Source organism: Bufo bufo, chromosome 5, assembly GCF_905171765.1.
Source record: "Bufo bufo chromosome 5, aBufBuf1.1, whole genome shotgun sequence".
Classification (NCBI taxonomy): Eukaryota; Metazoa; Chordata; class Amphibia; order Anura; family Bufonidae; genus Bufo; species Bufo bufo.
In genome coordinates, this window is record NC_053393.1 from 232,108,448 (window position 1) to 232,132,792 (window position 24,345).

General features: G+C 44.6%; 1 protein-coding gene across 2 annotated transcripts; it reads left to right on the forward strand.

The window, feature by feature from the left end:
• Positions 1–3,595: 3,595 nt before the first annotated feature.
• Positions 3,596–23,510, forward strand: LOC121002014 (probable G-protein coupled receptor 141). 2 transcript variants are annotated; one of them, XM_040433311.1, is made up of 2 exons: positions 3,596–3,691; positions 22,567–23,510. In XM_040433311.1, exon 2 carries the CDS (start codon positions 22,590–22,592, stop codon positions 23,496–23,498), a length of 909 nt encoding a protein of 302 aa, XP_040289245.1. In that variant the 5' UTR covers positions 3,596–3,691; positions 22,567–22,589; the 3' UTR covers positions 23,499–23,510. The 2 variants fall into 2 exon arrangements, with proteins under 2 accessions (XP_040289245.1, XP_040289247.1); XM_040433313.1 differs by lacking the exon at positions 3,596–3,691 and adding an exon at positions 3,953–4,051.
• The last annotated feature ends 835 nt before the right edge of the window (positions 23,511–24,345 follow it).

The window sequence follows — 24,345 nt, forward strand, 5'->3', positions numbered from 1 at the left end:
TTCTCCTCCTTCTCCCTATCTGCTGCTCTGTCTCTGTCTCTTCCTCTGAACTCCCCTCCTCTTCCTCTCTTGTGGGCACCCACATGACGTCCATAGACACGTCATCATCGTCCCCTTCATCACCACGGACATTAGAAATCTTGGAGTAGGCAGCAACAGCGTGGACCAACCTCCTTGGGCTGATCTGGGTACTGTCGTCAGACTGCTGGGTGGCGACCGTTGATGCCTCCTCTTCCTGATCTGATGCCAAGAATGGCTGCGCATCGGTAAGATCTTGTAATGGATGGGAAAATAATTCCTCTGACTCGAGCAGAGGGGATATGGTGGTGGTGGTGGTGTCTTTGGGGGTGCACACAGCAAAGAGTGGTGCACCAGTTGGGGTGGTGTCTTTGGGGGTGCACACAGCAGAGAGTGTGCACCAGAGTGTGCTCTTTCTGCACACAGCAGAGAGTGCGCATAGAGAGGATGAGGAGGGTACAGAAGCAGAAGGCTGAGTGAGGCACTCAACCAAGTCTAGTGTGTCCTTTGACGTAATTGCAAAGGCCTGCCTCTACCTCTGCCTGTCATTTTCAAAATGACCCTGTGACAAAAGTCCCTATAGAAGAGCAGTATTTGTGGAAGAAGGTATATCACACCCCTGCTTCAATAAATTTTGGGGGGGGCAACTGGTATATCACACCAGTAGAAATTATTTGTTATAATGGCGTTTGTCATTATCTGTAGCTGCTGTAACGCATAATTTGTTCCAATGGCATTTGTCACCCGGTATAGCTGAGGTAACGCAGCAAAACCGCAAACAAATGCTGCACTACCCAAATGCAGTATATAGAAAGTATAGAATTGGTATATAACACCCCTGCTTCAATCAGTTTTTTGGGGGGAGGGCAACTGGTATTTCACACCAGTAGAAATTATTTCTAATGGCGTTTGTCATTATCTGTAGCTGCGGTAACGCAGCAAAACCGCAAACAAATGCTGCACTACCTAAATGCACTATATAGAAAGTATATAATTGGTATATAACACCCCTGCTTCAATCAGTTTTTTTGGGGGACAACTGATACAGATGGAGCAGGGTTATCACTCCAGCTCTTAACTCAATTTCTTAACTCATCGTGTTATCTTGAGACAAAAGCCATTGAAAAGCAATTGAAGGTGTTTGCTTAGATTAGATAACACAACTCAGAAAACAGGAGTCTTAACTCTACTCCATCCGTATTTCACACCAGTAGAAACTATTTGTTCCAATGGCGTTTGTTACTCTGTGTAGCTGAGGTAACGTAGCAAAACCGCAAACAAATGCTGCACTACCCAAATGCACTATATAGAAAGTATATAATTGGTATATAACACCCCTGCTTCAATCAGTTTTTTGGAGGGAGGGCAACTGGTATATCACACCAGTAGAAATTATTTCCAATGGCGTTTGTCATTATCTGTAGCTGAGGTAATGCAGCAAAACTGCAAACAAATGCTGCACTACCCAAATGCACTATATAGAAAGTATATTATTGGTATATAACACCCCTGCTTCAATCAGTTTTTTGGGGGACAACTGGTATATCACACCAGTAGAAATTATTTCCAATGGCGTTTGTCACTATCTGTAGCTGAGCTAGCGCAGCTAAACCGCAAACAAATGCTGCACTTCCCAGATGCACTATAGAAAGTATATAATTGGTATATAACACCCCTGCTTCAATCAATTTTTTGGGGGGGCAACTAGTATATAACACCAGTAGAAATAATTTGTTCCAATGGCATTTGTCACCCGGTGTAGCTGAGGTAACGCAGCTAAACCCCAAACAAATGCTGCACTACCCAACTGCACTATATAGAAAGTATATTATTGGTATATAACACCCCTGCTTCAATCAGTTTTTTTGGGGGACAACTGATACAGATGGAGCAGGGTTATCACTCCAGCTCTTAACTCAATTTCTTAACTCATCGTGTTATCTTGAGACAAAAGCCATTGAAAAGCAATTGAAGGCGTTTGCTTAGATTATATAACACAACTCAGAAAACAGGAGTCTTAACTCTACTCCATCCGTATTTCACACCAGTAGAAACTATTTGTTCCAATGGCGTTTGTTACTCTGTGTAGCTGAGGTAACGCAGCAAAACTGCAAACAAATGCTGCACTACCCAAATGCAGTATATAGAAAGTATATAATTGGTATATAACACCCCTGCTTCAATCAGTTTTTTTGGGGGGCAACTGTTATATCACTCCACTAGAAATTATTTGTTCCAATGGCATTTGTCACTATCTGTAGCTGAGGTAACGCAGCAGAACCGCACACAACTGCTGCACAATACAAATGCACTATAATATACTTTCTATGTTAGAAAGTATATTATAAGTATATTATAACCCTCAGTAAGTCACACCTATCGATAGCACACCTATACCAGTCATTAAAAGGACTTTTGTGGCCCTATTAGCCAGTGTTTTGTGTCCCTAACAGTCTGTTTCTGCTCCACACAGCAACCTCTCCCTACACTGGCAAAAGACTGAATGCAAAATGGTGGCCAGATTGGGTTTATTTATAAGGTAGGGGGTATGTCCATGTGCTGAAACATCTCAATTGGCTTTCCTGTACCACCTGATGGATGTGTCATGGTTCAAAGTTCTTCACAATGTAAAAGAATATGGCGCTAGCAGACATCGCCATATGTTCGCCTGTTCGGAAAACTGTGAACGAGCAAAGTTCGCCGCAAAACGACCGTCGGGCGTACCGCAAGGCTATCTCTAATCGCCAATCCCTCCAGCAGCTGCAGCTAGATTAGCTAGTTGACTTAGGCCTCTTTCACACGAACGTGTGTCCCCCGTGGCCGTGCCGCGAACCGCAAATTGCGGTCCGCAATGCACGGGCACTGACCATGGGCCAGCCGCATGCGGATCGCGACCCCATTCACTTGAACAAGTTTTATCTTTTTGCGGAACAGAAGAACGGAACGGAACCCCACAGAAGCCCTCTGCAGTGCTTCCGTTCCGTGCTTTCGTTCCGTTCCGCACCGCATCTCCAGATTTGCGGACCCATTCAAGTGAATGGGTCCTCATCCGTGATGCGTAATGCACACGGCTGGTGCCCCGTGTATCGCGGACCCACGGTATGCAGGCCGCAATATGGCCACCGGGGACACACGGTCGTGTGAAAGAGGCCTTAGAAATACTGAGAAGCACTAGCCAATAGATCCAGAAATATGCAGGATATTTACTGTTACCTAATAAGACAAATTTGTGGTCCCTATTTACTGTTATTTTTATAGTATTTTAATTGCTTTATTTATTGTGGTAGAGCAGAGACAATGTACAGTGAACACAACTATATTGTGTGAGTAAGGAATTAAAATTTTTTAGTCCTACCCGCACATGGAGGTGATGAGCATTGGTAGAACAGAGACCAATTCATTATTGAAGAGGCAGAAGAGACATACAGTAGGAGACCCCTGCACAGGAGCAGGGAGATTGAGGGGACGCGTGGGATTCCAGTAGTGATACTAGTGTTTGTGTTTTGTACATTTCCTCACTAGGGTTGATTTTGGAGAAGTTGGTCATCTGAGAGATTCAGTCATCTGTGGGGTAATTTAAAAGTTTTGAGGAAGCATCAGAAACAGTTTATGAAGACTACGTGATGCAGGGGACACTGTAAATGCCTTAAAGCTGGAGTCCACAATCGAAGCTGTAAGTAACTGGACGTAACTGCTTTCATATAATTAGATGTAATATGAATCTGTTGTTACACAGAGGAAGACAGTTTCTGAAAGACAAAATTCAATGTGTAATTGTTAGGTGACTTGAGTTAATCCAAGCATATCACACAGAACATCTCATACCTATAATCAAAGCCTAATCGCACACTTCTGCACTCATCCATCTTTCCTCTAGGTGGCGGTAAGTGAGAATACACACATGTACAAGTGCAGCTCACAGCCAGCAGGGCAAAGGGTCCACAGCGAGAAAAATCACATTTTGATTTTGCTAGGAGTACTTCCCTCCTCACTGTACATGCTATGCACAGAGCTCAGGAGTGAAGAAACACATGTAAGACTGTACAGTATAGAGAAATACCAATAGTCAGTATGGTAACATTTTTTAAAGGGGTGCAGAATGCTAAATTAAAACTTCTTAAATGTATAAAACAGTGGAAAAAGTATATTTGTGTGTGTGTGTGTGGGGGGGGGGGGGGGAATTTAAATAATAGCTGTGCATAGATGCCTGCCGCCCATACTCCCCAACTTTTTATACAGTCAAAAAGGGACACTGAATATCCAAATTTCTAAAATCCCAACTGCATCAAATAATGAAATAATATACAAGATGGGCTCAAATATATAGAGATGAACCAGACAAACACTTTCTGGGTCAATATTGTGAATGTAATATTGCAAATCTATACCTCAGATCAAAAAAGAGGGACATTTTAGGAGCAAAGAGGGACAGAGGGACTTAGGTCAAAAATAGGGACTGTCCCTCCAAAAGAAGGACACTTGGGAGATCTGCTGTCGTCTGTGTTTTGTTTCTTATTTAGCCATTGATTTGCTGCAGCTTTTCATTTGGTTTTAGATTTTTGTTCTGCATTAGGCCTCATGCACACGACCGTTGTTTTGGTCCGCATCCAAGCCGCAGTATTTGCGGCTTGGATGCGGACCCATTCACTTCAATGGGGCCGCAAAAGATGCGGACAGCACTCAGTGTGCTGTCCGCATCCGTTGCTCTGTTCCGTGATCCGCAAAAAAAATATATAACCTGTCCAATTCTTGTCCGTTTGGCAGACAAGAGGCAGTTATATTAATGGCTGTCCGCGCCATTGCACAAATTGCAGAACGCACACGGACGCCATCCGTGTTTTGCGGATCCGCAATTTGCGTACCACAAAACAAACAACGGTCGTGTACAATGAGAAGACATACAGATGAAGCAAACACCAAATGAACGTTGGGCACATTACATCTGTTTGTTTAAAGTGGTTGGTCGGCCTCAGGATAGGTCATCAATATCAGATCGGCGGGTTCTGACTCACAACACCCCCGCCGATAAGCTGTTTGAAGAGAACGCAGTGCTCATGTGTGTGGTGCAATGTCTTCACTGTTTACCTGCTCACTATTAACATCTCAACAGCAAGCAGGTGTAATTGCAGCTCCTTCATTGCTATTCACTTCAATGGGAAGGAGTAGACAGAATGAAATTGCTACTTCTAGTGTTGAGCGAAACGAAGTGAAATAAATTGACTTAGATCTGAATTTCAGGAAAACAAATACATTTTTCCTGAAATAGCAGTAAAAAAAAAATACAAACTCACCTCCTCCATTTGCTCACATAGAGCCCGTTGTGGCCATCTTGATTGAAGGTGAAACAGCATAAAAAATCTTGCACGCAGTGTTCTCTCCCGCCAGCAAATGGATGAGGTGAGTATATATATTTTTTTTTTACCTCTGATTAACCCCTGAAAGGCCTAAATGTTACTGTCAGATGCCATGATCAGCCATGAATACGGCATCTGAGAGGATCAATGATGGGGGTCGGTGCGATCGCCGTTCCCCGTCATTGTGCCCTCTATTTACAATGGAATGTGATTCATGATGTAGTAATTCGTAATGAATTCAATTTCTTTGTGAAATTTGGCGAAGCAGCCAAATCAAATTTTTTCTAACTTCGCTTATCTCTTGCTACTTCTCATAGAGGTGATTGGGACAGAGCAGTTGTAATTACACCTGCTTGCTGCTGCAATTTTGACGGTAAGCAGTTGAATAGTGAAGAAAGCAGTGAGCGTTGCGTTCTCTTTAACAGCTGATCGGAGGGGGTGCTGAGAGTTGGAACCTGCCAATCTTATATTGATGAATCTGACCTATGTTGAGGATGGGTCATCAATATATGAAACCAGCCAATCCCACAGGTTTAACATTTGTTTGGTGCGGTACGCAGGGGCATAACGATCGCGGTCGCAGAGGGTGCAACCGCGACCAGGCTCGGCAGGGGGAGGGGGCACGCTGCGCTCACATGACTTTAGTCAGGCTCTGCCCACCTGCTTAATTTGTGACTAGTTTTAGTGTGGCAGCGCCGGGGCCTGATGCTGGAGGCCTAGATACTGGAGAAGTGCATATCATGTAGGTGAGATGAGCGCTCTGATGGGGCCCGGCATTAAGAACAGTGAAAATGCTGGGCCCCCTTACATTAAGACTGTGGGCAGTCGAGGACACTACAAGGGGCTGTGGGAGGCACTACTGGGGACATTACTGGGGGAAGTGGGGGACATTACTGGGGGCAGTGGGGGACACTACTGGGGACATTACTGGGGCAGTGGGGGACACTACTAGGGGCTGTGGGAGGCACTAATGGGGCAGTGGGCGACACTACTGGGGGACACTACTAGGGGCTGTGGGGGGCACTTTTGGTGGCTGTGGGGTGCACTTCTGGGGGCAGTAGCGGGCACTACTGGTGCCATTACTAGAGGCAATGGGGAACACTATTAGGGGCTGTGTGGGGCACTAGTGAGGTGCACTACTGGGGGCTGTGGGGGACACTACTAGGGGCTGTGGCGGGAACTACAGGGGCAGTGGGGGACACTACTGGGGAGATTATTGGGGGCAGTGGTGAACACTACTAGGGGCTGTGGGGGGCACTACTGGGGACATTACTGAGGGCAGTGGGGGACACTGCTGGGGAGCAATGAAAGACATTACTGGGGGCATTACTGGGCGATCAGGGACCAGGGGTGTGACAATTGCAGACACAGAGGAAGCGACCGGGCACGGTGTGGGGGAGGGGCCCCGATCCAAAGTTTCCCATGGGGCTCATAGCACTCTAGTTACGCCACTGGCGCTATGCTATTTGCTATTTACTGGTGCAGTATGAAAATAGGATAGGTCCGCTACAATAAGTCCTTGTCATGCCAGTCAAGCTGGTGCTTGCTTTATTTCAACAAAACCAAATGATAGTTTTGGGTGTATTTTTTTTTTTAAATTTCCCATTATTTTACATCATTTTGACTTTATTCAATTTGACATTATCTTAGTATTTTAAATAATAGCATTACCAACATACCAAAGGCTAAAAATATCTGCATACTATGAAATAATACAGCAATACCACCATACGATGACTGAATAATACCACTATACAATGACTGGCAAATACCACCATACTGTGTCTGAAAAATAGCACCTTAGAGGGTCTGGATTATCTTTCAATGCAGCCGAAAACATCATGTAACTAAAAGTAGAAAGTAGAAAAACAAAATACAAGTATTCACTGGCCCAGATTTACTAATGTGTTTGTGCCTAGAATCTGTCTAAGGGCTCATGCACACAAAGTATTTTCTTTCCGTGTCCGTTTTATTGTGGACCGTATGCGGAACCATTCATTTCAATGGGTTCGCAAAAAAAAAAAAAGAAAGTCAGGGCTCATGCACACGACCATATGTATTTTGGGTGAGGTCCATGTGCATTAATAGAACAGTACTATCCTTGTCCATTATGCCGACAATAATAGGACATGTTCTATATTTCGGCGGAACAGACATATGGAAACGGAATGCACACAGAGTAACTTCCTTTTTTTTTGCGGACCCATTGAAATGAATGGTTCCACATACAGTTCGCAAAAAAAATATAACGGAACGGACACGGAAATAAAATACGTTCGTGTGCATGAGCCCTTACTCCGTGTGCATTCCATTTCCGTATGTCTACAAAAAATAGAACATGTCCTATTATTGTCTGCATTACAGACAAGGATAGGACTATTCTATTAGAGGCCAGCTGTTCCGTTCAGCAAAATATGGAATGCACACGGGCGTCATCTGTATTTTTTGCCGATCTTTTTTTTGTGGATCGCAAAATACATACAGTCGTGTGCGTTCAGCCAAAGCAAAGGACAGATTCGGCACATAACTGAGCCGAAAGGAGCCCATGGGCTCCAAAGACTATAATGGAGTCCGTTATGTTTCCGCTCGGAGGAAGATTTTCGAAGCAGAGACAAAAGTTGTGCACACAGGACTTTTGTCTCAGCTTCAAAAATCTTCCTCTGAGTGGAAACCTAACGGACTCCTGTAACGGAACGCCTAGCACCCCGACCGGGTACCTCCGTCGATAGGTGCTCCTAGTGCTTCCAGAGGACTCCAAGCACTCCACTTGACACCGTCAGCGCTGCAGACCCCACGAACCGCCGAAGCTTGGTGGAGGTCTCGCCGTCTCCTACCCACCCTGGACCTACGACAAGGCTCCAGGCTCCAGTGGGTGAACCTCTCCTAAATCCAGAGACAGGAACCAGGAACAAGCTCTTACAAGAGCTTATACTCAGGGGAGTATTATGATATAGCAATCCCCAAGAGTGTAATTATCCCATGAGCCAAACATGAGCCAAGACTTCATGAAGGTATAAAAACAGGAACTGACTGTACTTCACGTACAGCCTCTTTTATTCACAAACCAAAAACATAGTACTGCCCACAGGGTTTTGAAATACAACCAATCAATATATTACAACACATACAATGTAAGTACAGCAACCAATCGTTCACGCCCCTAGGGGACCAGAAGGGAGGCTGCGACACAGGACAGATATGTAGCAATTCAGGATACAGACACAACACATCCCCACAATGCATCATGGTTTCCTCCTCTCTGTCCTGGAGACAACCGGGGAGTAATCCAATTATCTCTCAGGACAAAGGGAAATCGCCAATACACATGTGGAACAACAGGACAGGAATCCCCACCCAAATACACAAAATCCTCCCTTCTGTCTGTGATATAATTATGGATTAACATAACTATCACAGACAGTAAAAATACAGTTTTTAAACATACTCTATAACTTTAAAACCATACATTCCATCTCCATAAAAATTACATATTTAAACTCAGCATACATCAAACATAATCACTTCCAAAAATCACACAAATCCCTCAAGCGGACCAAAAGTTAAGTGGAAGTCCTTTATGACCAACCGCAAGCACAATTTCCAAAACAGTTCCATAGATTTGGGCTGTGCGGTCGGTCAATTTCATGCAGAAAAACGACTAAGTCCCATCTTCGAACGGGACTTAGTCTCTGGAGCTGAAAGTTCCGTATGGAAGAAGGTAAGGGTCAGCGGTGTTCGTGTATTTGCGCATCCGATTTTAGTTTCACAGAATCTTTAGTATACACCGCTGACCGCGTTCGGTCCTATTAACAGTCCAGACATGCGGCATAGTTCTGTTACACTGTTCTTGAAGGGTAATATGTCCCGGGGCCATAGTCGTAGGGCAAGAGGCTGGTAAACAGGCCTCTCCAAAACCCAGTGGCGAGGTTGGTTTCGCCACAACTCCATTATAGTCTATGGGGTCCATAGGCTCCATTCAGCTCAGTTATGTGCCAATTTAGTAAACCAACCAATAGTTGGTACAGAGTTTAGGCTACTTTCACACCTGCATTCGGTGCGGATCCGTCTGGTATCTGCACAGACGGATCCGCACTGATAATGCAAACGCTTGTATCCGTTCAGAATGGATCCGTTTGCATTATTCTTTAAAAAAAAAGTCTAAGTCAAAACGGATCCGTCCTGACTTACATTGAAAGTCAATGGGGGACGGATCCGTTTTCAATTGCACCATATTGTGTCAGTGAAAACGGATCCATCCCCATTGACTTACATTGTAAGTCAGGACGGATCCGTTTGGCTCCGCATCGCCAGGCGGACACCAGAGCGGAATGGAGGTGGAACGGAGCCAAACTGATGCATTCTGAACGGATCCTTATCCATTCAGAATGCATTGGGGCTGAACTGATCCGTTTTGAACCGTTTGTGAGATCCTTGAAACGGATCTCACAAACGGAATTCAAAACGCCAGTGTGAAAGTAGCCTTAGATGAAAGTGTCTATCCCTGGAGCAGGTGTATCATCCAGCTCGAGCCCCTGTGATAAATATGGTGCGGGTCTAGAAAGCCTATCTAAAGGGCCCTTTGCATGGGCCAATTCCCTGACAGATGATCGCTAACGTGCGTTCATAGGAACGCTCATTAGCGATTATCTGGCGATGGTAAAAGTGCCACTGATTACTCCTTACTGCTCATTCATCAGGTAATCGCATCATTCACGTGGTCACAAAAATTGTCGTTTGCCTGCAGCAGATCGTACTGTGTAAATAGCATCTGCTGCTGGCAAACACGAGTCTGTATGGGGACGAGCAATGGCATTAAAGGGATTGTCCCACAAAAAAATTTCTACAGTTTTCAAACCAGCACCTGGATCTGAATCCTTTTGTAATTTCATGTAATTCAAAATTTAGCATAGCCACTGAGTTATTCAATAAAATGTATCTGTATAGCGCCACCTGCTGTTTGTTCTTTTTCTTATTTCTGTGTCCTGCTCACTGAGATGGCCGCACATGCTCAGTTTCATCCCTTAACTGCCTCCTGAGCTGTGATAGGGAGAGCTGAGACACGCCCCCGTTAGCTGCAGCAGAAAAGACACTGCCCTTGAGCTGCCAGCTTGATATAAATCTAGTAGAGCTGTGAAGATCTCTGGATTCGTGTGAGATACAGGGCTGGTTCTAGCTTTGATAGAAAGAGATTGTCAGGCACTATATGATCTGATTTTAATTTTTTACATTAGTCATAAAATAACCCCTTTAATGATCGGTATTCCCCATACTGTGGAGAAGATTGCTGCATGTAATAGCAGCTTTCCCCTCCATGGATGAGCAGGCACTTGTTGGGAAGGAAAGCTTCCTTTCCAATAGTCGTCTGCAAAATTTGCCCATGTAAGAGCTCATGCACACAAACTTATTTTATTTCCGTGACCTTTCAGTTTTTTTGCGAATCATTCATTTCAATAGGTCCGCCAAAAAAACGGAAGGTACTTCGTGTGCATTCTGTTTCCGTATGTCCGTATATCTGTTCAGCAAAAAAATAGAACATGTCCTATTACGGAAAAAGGATAGGACTGTTCTATTAGGGCCAGCTGTTCCGTTCCTCAAAATGCGGAATTCACACGGACGTCATCCTTATTTTTTGCGGATCCGTATGTAAAGCCTCCCGAGTCCTCCTCAGAAGAAGCTGCTATTACTTTGTGGATCTTTGCTATATCTCAAGTTGGGTTCCAACTAGAGGACCTTTTTTTTTATAATGCTGTAAAATCATGGATTGTTGATTTCTAGGGTTGAGCGAACCCGAACTTTAGGATTTTGGGACCCCGGACGCGAACCCGAACATTTCAGTGAAAGTTCGGGTTCGGTGTTCGCCGCTTTATTGGTGCTTTTTGAAAGGCTGCACAGCAGCCAATCAACAAGCGTCATACTACTTGCCCCAAGAGGCCATCACAGCCATGCCTACTAATGGCATGGCTGTGATTGGCCAGAGCAGCATGTGACCCAGGCTCTATAAAAGCTTGAGTCACGTAGCGCCGCACGTCACTCTGCTGTTACAAGTGTAGGAAGAGGATGCTGCTGGACTTGTGATTTCAGGGAGAGAATAGGAGAGAATCTAACTCAGCGATCGACAGACAAATAGTTGTGTGGGTGCAGGACACAATCGTTTTACCCTGCCCTGAGCTCATTGACCTAAAAATACTAACTTTTAGAATTCTGTTAGTTAGGTGGGTGGCGGCGGCGGCCATTTTATGCATGCTCAGTGCTCCAGCACTGCATCTGAGCTTTTGGGACATTGCAAATCACAATTTTTTTGGGGCAAAGTACAACATCTGTATTAGTCAGTGTGCAATTTAAGGTAGAAATACACCCATCATTTTCTGGGGTTTGAAAAACACACTTTTTTTTCTCAAAAAACAGTATTTTCCAGATCTGCAAGTGTTAAATTCAAGTTTAATATATACAGCATTCATATTCTGTTAGCAAAAAAAGACTTTTTTGGCAATCTACAACATCTGTATTGGTCAGTGTGCAATTTAAAGGGTTTCTATCACTTCGTTTCACATATTTAGCTGTCAGACACTAGCGATCCGCTAGTGTCTGCTCTGCCAAACCATACTAATATAAATGCTTTTGGGGCAGCCGTTTTGCTAAAAAAAGAACTTTTATTAATATGCTAATGAGCCTCTAGGTGCTATGGGGGCGTCATTAGCATCTAGAGGCTCCGTCTACCTTCAGAAACTGCCGCCACCCAGCGCGTCCCTCCAGCCCGCCCATCTCCTCCGGAATGCGATGCTCCCTGTGAGCGCCTGTATTCGGCGCATGCGCAGCGAGTGTCTGACCGCTTCCCTGCTCAGACATCTCCACTGCGCCTGCGCGATGACGTCATAGAGCTCCGAGGAACAGGCGCAGTGGAGATGTCTGAGCAGGGAAGCGGTCAGACATTCGCTGCGCATGCGCCGAATACAGGCGCTCACAGGGAGGATCGCATTCCGGAGGAGATGGGCGGGCTGGAGGGACGCGCTGGGCAGCAGCAGTTTGTGAAGGTAGACGGAGAGTGAAACCCCTTCCTCAGGTGCGAGTAGGCGACAAAACCTGCAGCGGTATTTGGTCGGGATTAATGCTACTCTACGAATGGTAAGGCCTGAACAAGTACAGGCGATAGTAGATTGGGTTGCTGACAGTGGATCCAGTTCCTTCACATTGTTTCCCACCCAGTCTCCTGCTGAATGACCACAGTTGGCACCTGCAGCCGATGTCCATCAGTCTTTCACCTCACCCCCTTGCAAATCAGCCAAGCAGTCTGAGCCCCAAGTCATGCAGCAGTCTCTTCTGCTTTTTGTTGACTCTGTTAGCAGGGTTTCCCAGGGCCATCCACCTAGCCCTGCCCCAGAAGTGGAAGAGATTGAGTGCTCCAATGCCCAACCACTTATTTTTCAAGATGAGTACATGGGAGGACCATCGCAGCACGTCTTGGATGATGACGAAACACAGGTGCCAACTGCTGGGGCATTCGAAAGTGTGCAGACCGACAAGGAAGTCAGGGGTGAAGACTGGGTGGAAGATGATGTGGAGGACGATGAGGTCCTCGACCCCACATGGAATCAAGGTCATGCGAGTGACCGATGTAGTTCGGAGGAAGAGGCGGTGGTCGCACAGAGCCACCAGCACAGCAGAAGAGGGAGCAGGGTGCAAAAGCGGAGCGGCCGTCCTCTAGACAGTACGCCTTTTACTGCCCACCGCAGCAAGGGACCGAGCACACTAAAGCCGGCTCCAAGGAGTTCCCTGCCTCTGCAGTTCTTCAGACAATGTGCTGACGACAAGACACGAGTGGTTTGCACGCTGTGTAATCAGAGCCTGAAGCGAGGCATAAACATTCTCAACCTGAGCATAACATGCATGACCAGGCATTTAATTGCAAAGCACGAGCTGCAGTGGAGTAGACACCTCAAAAACCAAGAAAGGTCTCTGGCTCCTCCTGCTTCCTCTTCTGCTGCAGTCGCGGCCTCTTCATCCACCTCTGCAGTGACAGTGCCACCTGGCACCCCACAAACAGAGGATCTGCCAGCAACACCAAAACCTGGGTCACTAAGCATCTTCACAATGTCCCACGGAAGCGTTCAGCTCTCCATATCCCAAACGCTGGAGAGGAAATACCCCCCTACCCACCCACGATCCCTAGCCTTAAATGCCAGCATTTCTAAATTACTTGCCTTTGAAATGCTGTCATTCCATCTGGTGGAGACGGATAGTTTTAAAGGCCTTATGGCGGTGGCTGTCCCACAGTACGTCGTGCCCAGCCGCCACTACTTTTCACTACTTTCAGTAAGCATGGTCAGGGCCGTTATATCTCCATAACAGCACACTGGGTAAATGCCGTGGCGGCTGGGCCTGAGGTGTATAGCAGTTTGGCGCATGTCCTTCCACCACCGAGGATTGCAGGGCGCTTCAGTTTGCCTCCTGTTGCTTCCTCCTCCTACTCTGCTTCCTCATCCTCTACCAGCTCCTCATCCGGTCAGCGTAACACCTTCACCACCAACTTCAGCACAGCCAGGGGTAAACGACAGCAGGCAGTTTTAAAACTTATCTGTTTGGGTGACAAACCCCACACCGCGCAGGAGCTGTGGACGGGCCTTGAACAACAGACCGATGAGTGGTTTGTGCCAGTCAACCTCAAGTCCGGCCTGGTGGTGTGCGATAATGGACGAAATCTCGTAGCAGCTCTGGGACTAGCCGGTTTGACGCACATCCCTTGCCTGGCGCATGTGCTGAATTTGGTGGTGCAGAGATTCCTTAAAAATTACCCCGACATGTCAGAGCTGCTGCCAGGGGCAGATTAAGTGCAGGATAGGCCCGGGGCTGTCTACCCAACTTGGCCCCCTCCCTCCATTTTAGTTTAGTTATTTTTTTTGTATGAAGAGGCTGCGGTGCTTCATGAGCACCACAGCCTCTTCCTAGGCCATATGACATCTAAAGACTAAAAAAAAATACCCCAAATTGGGTCCTAAACTGAAAAATTTGGTCGCCAAATTTAAAATAAATAGAATTATAATAAAAAAGACATGGAGGCGAATACAGCACCACATACCTCTTACATCCAGTGACATCTCCTGTCATATAGACCTTCTCTTTCCTATTCTCCTCCATTTGACCCAGACCACCATGGCAAATTCTTTCAGCCACATCTCGTCTCTACAGTTTGTAACACACGTTAGATTTCTCAATTTTTCCATCAACCTTCTCATCCTGGTGTCCCCACAGTGTCATCCTGCTGCCACTCCCAATACTGTGTCCGTTTTGCTCCCCAATGTCCAAGGTACTGTACTGCTGAAAAAATAGTGACCCTAATAGACATAATTGGAGTCATTTATCAAACTGGTGTAAAGTAGAACTGGATTTCCAAAAGAGCTGTCAAAAATGAAAGGTGGAATCTGATTGGCTGCTATGGGCAACTAAGCCAGTTCTGCTTTACACCAGTTTGATAAATTACCCCAAATGTTTCTATAGTGTCCACAGCAGCTATAATGTCCACTAGAGTGCCCCGAGTAATAATACCACTCTCTATTGTGCTCCAGGCAATAATCCCTGTATAGTGTCCCCAAAAATAATAGAATTGCCCCTACAGTGCCTCCCCAATAGAAACACCCCCATATAGTAATTTCCACCACACTGCCCCATATAGTAATCCCCCCATAGTAATTTGCCCCCACACAGTAATTTCCCCCAAACTGCCCCCATATAGTAGTTTTCCCCCACACAGTAATTTCCCCTACATAGTAATTTCCACCACACTGCCCTCACATAGTAATTTGCCCCCACACTGCCCCACATAGTAATTTGCCCCCACATAGCAATTTCCCCACACTGTCCCCACATAGCAATTACCCCACACTGTCCCCACATAGCAATTACCCCACACTGTCCCCACATAGCAATTTCCCCCACACTGCCCCCACATAGCAATTTCCCCCACACTGTCCCCGCATAGCAATTTCCCCACACTGTCCCCACATAGTAATTTCCCCCCACATAGTAATTTCCCCCCACATAGTAATTTGCCCCCACAAAGTAATTTGTCCCCACATAGCAATTTCCCCACATTGTCCCCACATAGCAATGACCCCACACTGTCCCCACATAGCAATTACCCCACACTGTCCCCACATAGCAATTTCCCCCACACTGCCCCAACATAGCAATTTCCCCCACACTGTCCCCACATAGCAATTTCCCCCACACAATAGTTTCCCCCACACTGCCCCCACATAGTAATTTGCCCCCACACTGCCCCATATAGTAATTTGCCCCAACATAGTAGTCCCTCCTATAATAATTTGCCCCCACATAGTAATTTGCCCCCACACAGTAATTTGCCCCCACACAGTAATCCCTCCCATAATAATTTGCCCCCACATAGTAGTCCCTCCCATAATAATTTGGCCCCACACAGCCCCATATAGTAATTTGCCCCCACATAGTAGTCCCTCCCATAATAATTTGCCCCCACACTGCCCCCACATAGTAATTTGCCCCCACACTGCCCCATATAATAATTTGTCCCCACATAGTATTCCCTCCCATAATAATTTGGGCCCACACAGCCCCCACATTCCCCCCCATGCACTCGATGTCTCTTCCCTAATATGTCCTCCTGTGTGTCCCCCAAAGTAGGCACATGAAATAAAATTAAAAATAATGAAAAAAAATAAAAAGCTAAATACTCACCTATGTCCAGGGCCAGGCGCTTGCTCCCAGAGGAAGGCGGGATGAGGCAGGCGTGCACACGGAGTTTCAGCTGCAGCACGCACGGGTGAATCGCTCAGCGGAACAGCACCACTTGACCACCAATGACTGGGCCTCCATGCGAGACCTGTGTTCCTTGTTGCGTTGTTTTGAGTACTCCACCAACATGGCCAGTGCCGATAACGCCGTTCTCAGTGTTACTATCCCACTTCTATGCCTCCTTGAAAAAACGCTCATGACGATGATGGAAGAGGATGTGGCACAGGAGGAGGAAGAGGGATCATTTCGTAGGGTTTCCGGCCAGTCATTTCAAAGTGGCTCCGAGGGTGGGTTCCTGCACCCACAAACCCAAGGCACACAATTGTCCAGCCAGGACACAGTTCTGGAGGATGAAGAGGTGGCGGATGAGGAGGAGGAGATGCAGGAGGAGGAACCATGTTCACAGCAGGGTGGCACCCAGACCAGCTCATGGCCATCACTGGTGCGTGGATGGAGGGATACATAGGACACAGACGATACACCTCCCACAGAGGACAGCTTTTCGTTGCCTCTGGGCAGCCTGACACACATGAGCGATTACATGCTGCAGTGTCTCCGCAACGACCACGAGTTGCCCACACTCTAATTTGTGCTGATTACTGGGTGGCCACGCTGCTGGATCCCTGTTACAAGTACAATGTACCGTCCTTAATTCCGTCACTGGAGTGTGATCGTAAGATGCGTGAGTACAACCGCACGCTGGTAGACGCGCTGCTGGTGGCATTCCCACCTGACAGCGGGGGCACAGTGGAAGCACAAGGCGAAGGCAGAGGACGAGGAACAGGTCGCCAACGCAGCTGGGGCACCGCCAGCACCTCAGAAGGCAGGGTTAGCATGGCCGACATGTGGAAAAGCTTTGTCAGCACGCCACAACAACCAGCAGCACCAGCTGATATGGAACGTCTTAGCAGGAGGCAGCATTTCACCAGCATGGTGGAGCAGTATGTGTGCACACGCCTACACGTACTGAATGACGGGTCTGCCCCCTTCAACTTCTGGGTCTCCAAATTGGGCACAAGGCCTGAGCTTGCCCTTTACGCCTTGGAGGTGCCCTGCAGCCAGTGTATTATCTGAACATGTGTTTAGCATGGCAGGGGGCGTCATCACAGACAAGCGAAGCCACCTGTCCACAGCCAATGTTGACAAGCTTACGTTCATTAAAATGAACCAGGCAAGGATCCCTCAGCATTTGTTCGTACCTTGTGCAGAATAGACATGAATACCGGCACTAAGCAGCCATTGTTATACTGCAGCGCAATTGCTCATGTTTGTATTTTGGATATTTCACACTCTTTTGGAGTGTACCTTAATTTTACAAAATTAAATTAAAACCAAAAACCTGTGTTGGCTATCTCGTCCTCCTCCACCGCCGCTTCCACCTACTCCGCTACATCCACCGCCTCCTCAAATTCCTACTCCATATGGAACTCCACCTCATAAATCCATTATTTTTTTTTTTGTACGTGTTTTATTTTATATCATTTCACTACTTTGTCATTTACATTTTCGGGTGAAATTCACAAATTTTTGGGTGTATAGTACCACTGCTATACATAGTAGACCGGTAAAAAAATAAAAATAAATTGTCAGTTACCTTTTTATGGTGAAATTACAATTTTTTTGGGTGTATAGTACCACTGTTATCCTAGTAGACAGGTTAAACAAAAAAATAATAATTGTCATTTACTTTTTCGGGTTAAATTTACAAATTTTTGGGTGTATAGTACCACTGCTATACCTAGTAGACAGGTTTAAAAAAAAATAAAAAATTGTCATTTACATTTTAGGGTAAAATTCACCAATTTTGGTGTGTATAGTACCACTGCTATACCTAGTAGACCGGTAAAAAAAAAAAAAAAATTGTCAGTTACATTTTATGGTGAAATTAACAAATTTTTGGGTGTATAGTACCACTGCTATACCTAGTAGGCCGGTTAAAAACTAAAAAAAAATAGTCATTTAATTTTTCGGGTGAAATTAACCAATTTTTGGGTGTATAGTACCACTGCAATAAATAGAAGCCCGGTTAAAAAATAAAATAAAATTGTCATTTAATTTTAGGGTGAAATTCACCAATTTTTGAGTGTAATATACCCCTCCTCTACCTAGTTGACAGCTTAATAAATTTCAATAATTTTTCTGTTACATTCTTGGGTTGACATTATACAATTTTAGACGCGAATAAACACCTGCTATGCATAGGTGACAGGGAATAAAATTTTATTAATTATTCAGTAATTAATGCGCACCACATCCTTTCATTCAATGCTTAAACTTTGAAAAGTTGTCACACTTTTATACTTTAATAATTTCTCCAATATTTCAACTCTAATATTAAATTAGAAAAAATGAATCCTCCCTTGGATGTGGTCTCTCTTTCTCCTGCTCCCTCTCTGGCCTGGAACCCTGATTCCCCGCCAACCGTGAACACCATGGTAGGCGCATAAAAGAACATCGAAAGTTGATAGAGCAGATATCAAATTGGATCGTGAATATCACAGGGATGTGGGACATGGTGGAGCAGTAAGTGTGCACAGGCCTACACGAACTGACTGACAGGGGTCAGCCCCTGCAACTTCTGGGTCTCCAAATTGAGCACATGGCCTGAGCTTGCCCTTTACCCCTTGGAGGTGCTGGCCTGCTCTGCAGCCAGTGTATTGTCTGAACGTGTGTTTAGCATGACTGGAGGGGGTTTTCACAGGTTATATTTCCCAATGTTTTTGGGTGTACCCTAATTTTAAAAATAAAATTTAAACCCAAAAACCAGTGTATGCTACCTCCTCCTCCATCGCCGCTTCCACTGACAACGCCATATCCACCGCCTCCTCAACCTCCTACTCCATATGGACCTGGTCCTCCTAGATCAAGATTATTATTTTTTATTTCCCTATCCACATTTGTTTGCAGAGCACTTGTCATGCTCTTAACCACATTTTGACGCCATTTGCAGCCCTCTAGCCCTTTCCATGACATTTTTACAACCATTTTAGTGCTCAAAAGTTCTGGTCCCCATTGACTTCAATGGGGTTCGGGTTCGGGGTCAAGTTCGGTTCGAGTTCGGGTCCCGAACTCGAACTTTTTTCCGAAGTTCGGCCGAACCCGTCGAACCTGAACATCCAGGTGTCCGCTCAACTCTATTGATTTCCCATTTAAAGGCCATGCACACCTTCAGTTGCATATTTTTTTTAATGATTGCACTTTATTCATTTTGGGCTAAAAATAATTTTTTTTCACTAGGTCCTTATTAAAAATCTTCAGCCATTTCTGAGATACAGGATTAAAATCTGTCTATTTGCAAGCTGTCAGTTTCTGTTTTCTTTTAATCCCATCATCTGATGGCTCACGTGCAGCTATTATCTCTTATCTGACCACATAAACACTTATTTAAGCCATATTCTTATCAGTTTTACAGTAATTGAGCTATAATGAGTGTTTATGTGATCAGGCGATGAGAGATAAGAACTACACATGAGCCATCTGATGATGGGATTTAAAATAAAAAATAAAAAACAGAAACGGACGCAAACAGACTGATTTTTATGCAGTTATAAAAAAAATTGTCCCTCAGGTGTCCATGTCCTTAACCTCTTCCCGTCACACTAACGCCGATCAGCGTCAGTGCGGCGGCTCCATCAGGTCACATTAACGCCGATCGGAGTCATCTCGTGAGACCCGAGATTTGCTGTGAACGTACGCGCGCGTGCGCGCGCGTTCACAGTGGCGCGCTGTTCGGTAGTTATACTACAGCCTGCCAGCGATGATCATTCGCTGGCAGGCTGTAGATGTTAAAATAATCGCATCAGAAAGGTATATCAGACGCTGTTTTGTTAACCTGGTCCTCTGGTGGTCCCTTTTGCTTGGATCGACCACCAGAGGACACAGGCAGCTCTGTAAGTAGCACTAATCACCACACTACACTACACCCCCCCTGTCACTTATTAACCCCTTAATAACCCCTGATCACCCCATATAGACTCCCTGATCACCCCCCTGTCATTGATCACCCCCCTGTAAGGCTCCATTCAGACGTCCGTATGTGTTTTGCGGATCCGCAAAACACGGACACCGGCAATGTGCTTTCCGCATTTTGCGGATCCGCACATTGCCAGAACTATATAGAAAATGCCTTTCTTGTCCGCAATTGCGGACAATAGGACATGTTCTATATTTTTGCGGAACGGAAGTGTGGACTCGAAAGTGCAGATCCGCAATTCCGGATCCGAGCGGGACAAAGTCTGTCCCCATAGAAATGAATGGGTCTGCAATTCCGTTCCGCAAAAACACCGTAAAATCGCTGCGGCGATATAAAGATCACTTTTGAGGGGCATGGCGAGTTCATAGAAGATTTTTTTTGTTTGCCACAAGTTAGCAGAATTTTTTATTTTTTATTTTTTTTCTTACAAAGGGACCTGTGAAATCCTAAAAGTACTCATTGGAATTTGGGCCCCTTTGCGCATCTTGGCTGCAAAAAAGTGTCACACATGTGGTATCGCCGTACTCAGGAGAAGTAGGGCAATGTGTTTTGGGGTGTATTTTTATATATACCCATGCTGGGTGAGAGAAATATCTTTGTAAATTGACAACTTTGTATAAAAATTTTTTAAAAGTTGTCATTTACAGAGATATTTCTCACACACAGTATGGGTATATGTAAAAATACACCCCAAAACACATTGCCCTACTTCTCCTGAGTACGGCGATACCACATGTGTGACACTTTTTTTGCAGCCTAGGTGCGCAAAGGGGCCCAAATTCCTTTTAGGAGGGCATTTTTAGACATTTGGATTCCAGACTTCTTCTCACGCTTTAGGGCCCCTAAAATGCCAGGGCAGTATAAATACCCCACAAATGACCCAATTTTGGAAAGAAGACACCCCAAGGTATTCCGTGAGGGGCATGGTGAGTTCATAGAAGTTTTTTTTTTTTGGCACAAGTTAGTGGAAAATGATTTTATGTATTTATTTATTTTTTTCTTACAAAGTCTCATATTCCACTAACTTGTGACAAAAAATAAAATTTTACATGAACTCGCCATGCCCCTCACGGAATACCTTGGGGTGTCTTCTTTCCAAAATGGGGTCACTTGTGGGGTATTTATACTGCCCTGGCATTTTAGGGGCCCTAAAGCGTGAGAAGAAGTCTGGAATCCAAATGCCCTCCTAAAAGGTACTCGTTGGACTTTTGGCCCCTTTGCGCATCTTGGCTGCAAAAAGGTGTCACACATGTGGTATCGCCGTACTCAGGAGAAGTGGGGCAATGTGTTTTGGGGTGTATTTTTACATATACCCATGCTGGGTGAGAGAAATATCTCTGTAAATGACAACTTTTTAAAAAGATTTTATACAAAGTTGTCAATTTACAGAGATATTTCTCTCACCCAGCATGAGTATATGTAAAAAATACACCCCAAAACACATTGCCCTACTTCTCCTGAGTACGGCGATACCACATGTGTGACACTTTTTTGCAGCCTAGGTGCGTAAAGGGGCCGCAAGTCTAACGAGTACCTTTAGGCTTTACAGGGTTGCTCACAATTTAGCCCCGCCCAAAATGCCAGAACAGTAAACACACCCCACAAATGACCCCATTTCGGAAAATAGACACCCCAAGGTATTCACTGAGGGGCATAGTGAGTCCGTGGGAGATTTTTTTTTTGGCCAGAAGTTAGCAGAAATGGAAACTTTATATATATATTTTTTCCCTCAGAAAGTGTCATTTTCCGCTAACTTGTGAATTTTTTTTTAATCATACATGAACTCACCATGCCCCTCCGCGAATACTTTGGGGTGTTTTCTTTCTAAAATGGGGTCATTTGGGGGGTATTTATACTATCCTGGCATTCTAGCACCTCAAGAAACATGACAGGTGCTCAGAAAGTCAGAGCTGCTTCAAAATGCGGAAATTCACATTTTTGTACCATAGTTTGTAAACGCTATAACTTTTGCGCAAACCAATAAATATACATTTATTGGATTTTTTTTATCAAAGACATGTAGCACAATAAATTCTGACACAAACTTATATAGAAATGCAATTATATTTGAACAATTTAACCAGAGAAAATTAAAAATACACTTTTTTTGAGAAAATTGCGGCCTATTTTGATTAATATCGGAAAAAACGAAAAATGTCAGCAGCAATCAAATACCACCAAAAGAAAGCTGTATTTGTGAGAAGAAAAGGAGGTAAAATTCATTTGGGTGCCAAGTTGTATGACCGAGCAATAAACCGTTAAAGTTGTGAAGTGCCGATTTGTAAAAAAGGGCCTGGTCACTAGGGGGGTATAAACCTGTGGTCCTTAAGTGGTTAAAGATTTGTTTATGTTCTGACAGCACATTGCAACAATATGCTGGAGGGAACAATATTTTTTGTTCTGTTCTGTATAGTAATATGTATTCTTACTGGTGTTATTCTGTTTTTCCTGTAGACAATTGTCAGCTGATTGATAAAATGGTTCACAGTGTAAATGAAACCACCAACCAGACCATCTGTTTTATACAACCTGATGTTGCAAATGGCATCCTGATCGCTCTTTACTTTACAGCCATGATTGGAGGGACAATTGGAATCATTATAATGGTATTTCTGTTAAGCAGAACTAATACTCGTTCTATGACCATCACTGCAATCATCAACCTATTAGTAATCCATGGCATCTTTATTCTCACGGTTCCCTTTCGGATTGCCTATTACATTCAGAAAGAGTGGATATTTCAATTTACATTTTGCAAGATCATAAGCTCCATGATACATATTCACATGTATCTTTCTTTCATATTTTACGTTGCCTTGCTCAGCATTAGATACATAAGTTACTTCAAACAAAAAGACAAGATTGAGTTCTACAGGAAAATGCATTCGGTGGTAGCCAGTGCCGCACTATGGATTATTATATCGCTTGTTGTTATGCCGGTGTTCTTCTTCCAGTACGGTGCCGGTGATGAAAATTATGAGTCGACCCAGTGTTTTTTTTTCCACAAGGAAATTAAAAGACCTTCTGTGATCATCTTGAACTACATTACAATTGCAGTCATTTTTCTTGTCGTATGTATTCTTCTGATTGTACAAATCTTCATTATTGTGAAAATCGTGAAAAAACTGAAACGCACGGCTTTAGATCACCAAGAATTCTGGGTGCAGCTGAAGAGTTTATTTTTCATTTTGGTCATGATCATTTGCTTATTTCCTTATCACATGTTTCGGATCTACTACATAGAGCATATAAATGAGTGCTTCTATTACAATGAGATTTTTCTTGGTATAACAGCCCTTAGCTGTTTGGATCTTCTGTCATTTGCAGTACAAACCTATTTCCAGAAAGTGTTTCAACACATGACATGCTTATCAAAATGTCTGTGACAGTCTGTTTGCTGGCGTTACATGCTTGCACTCTGCTGATAATATCACTGTGACCAATTATCTGTTTCTATTTTACTTGATAACAAGGTCAATGTCCTGAAAATATACAGTCTTAAAGGGGTTCTCCAACCCCTATAATGACCCCCCTAATGCCCAGGCCCCTCATATAGGTTATACTTACCCCTCTCCCCCGCACCTCGCTTCTAATCCCCGCACAGCCGCCACTGCATCTCCCCATCATGCGGAATGAAACATATAACGATGGGGGAGCAGCCAATAGCTAGGGAGGCTCGTCCCCGTCGTGGCATGCTATTGGTTGAACCCCCCCCCACCATCCCCTTCCCCGGTCGCTGGATGTTTTGATCCACGTGACAGGGAGATGAAACGGAGGACGTGCTGTTATCAGGAGCGATGAGGGTGCAGGGGAGAGAGGTAAGTATAACCTACATGAGGGTCCTGGGCATTAGGGGGATTGTTATAGGGCTTGGATAACCCCTTTTAAGGTTTTTCTTTGTTATTAAAAAATTAAATCTAAAGGTACAAGAATTATATACACTGTAGACATCATTAACTTGACATAAATGTGTTCAGAATCAGGTTAATGTTTGCTACATCTGTACAGCATGGTAGTTTGACAATACTCCTGAACCTCTGGTTCCTTCCCTTTAATCCAGACCTGAAGGGGACATTAATAAATATTCTTCCCATGCATGTGAAGAATAGGGAAGGGAAATTCTGTTCAGTTGGGGTCACTGGTTCTAACTCTATGTAACTACCTATAGGTAGAGGATTCAGCACTGTATACACATACATACCTGAAAAGATATAATTCAAAGACTCAAAAAAC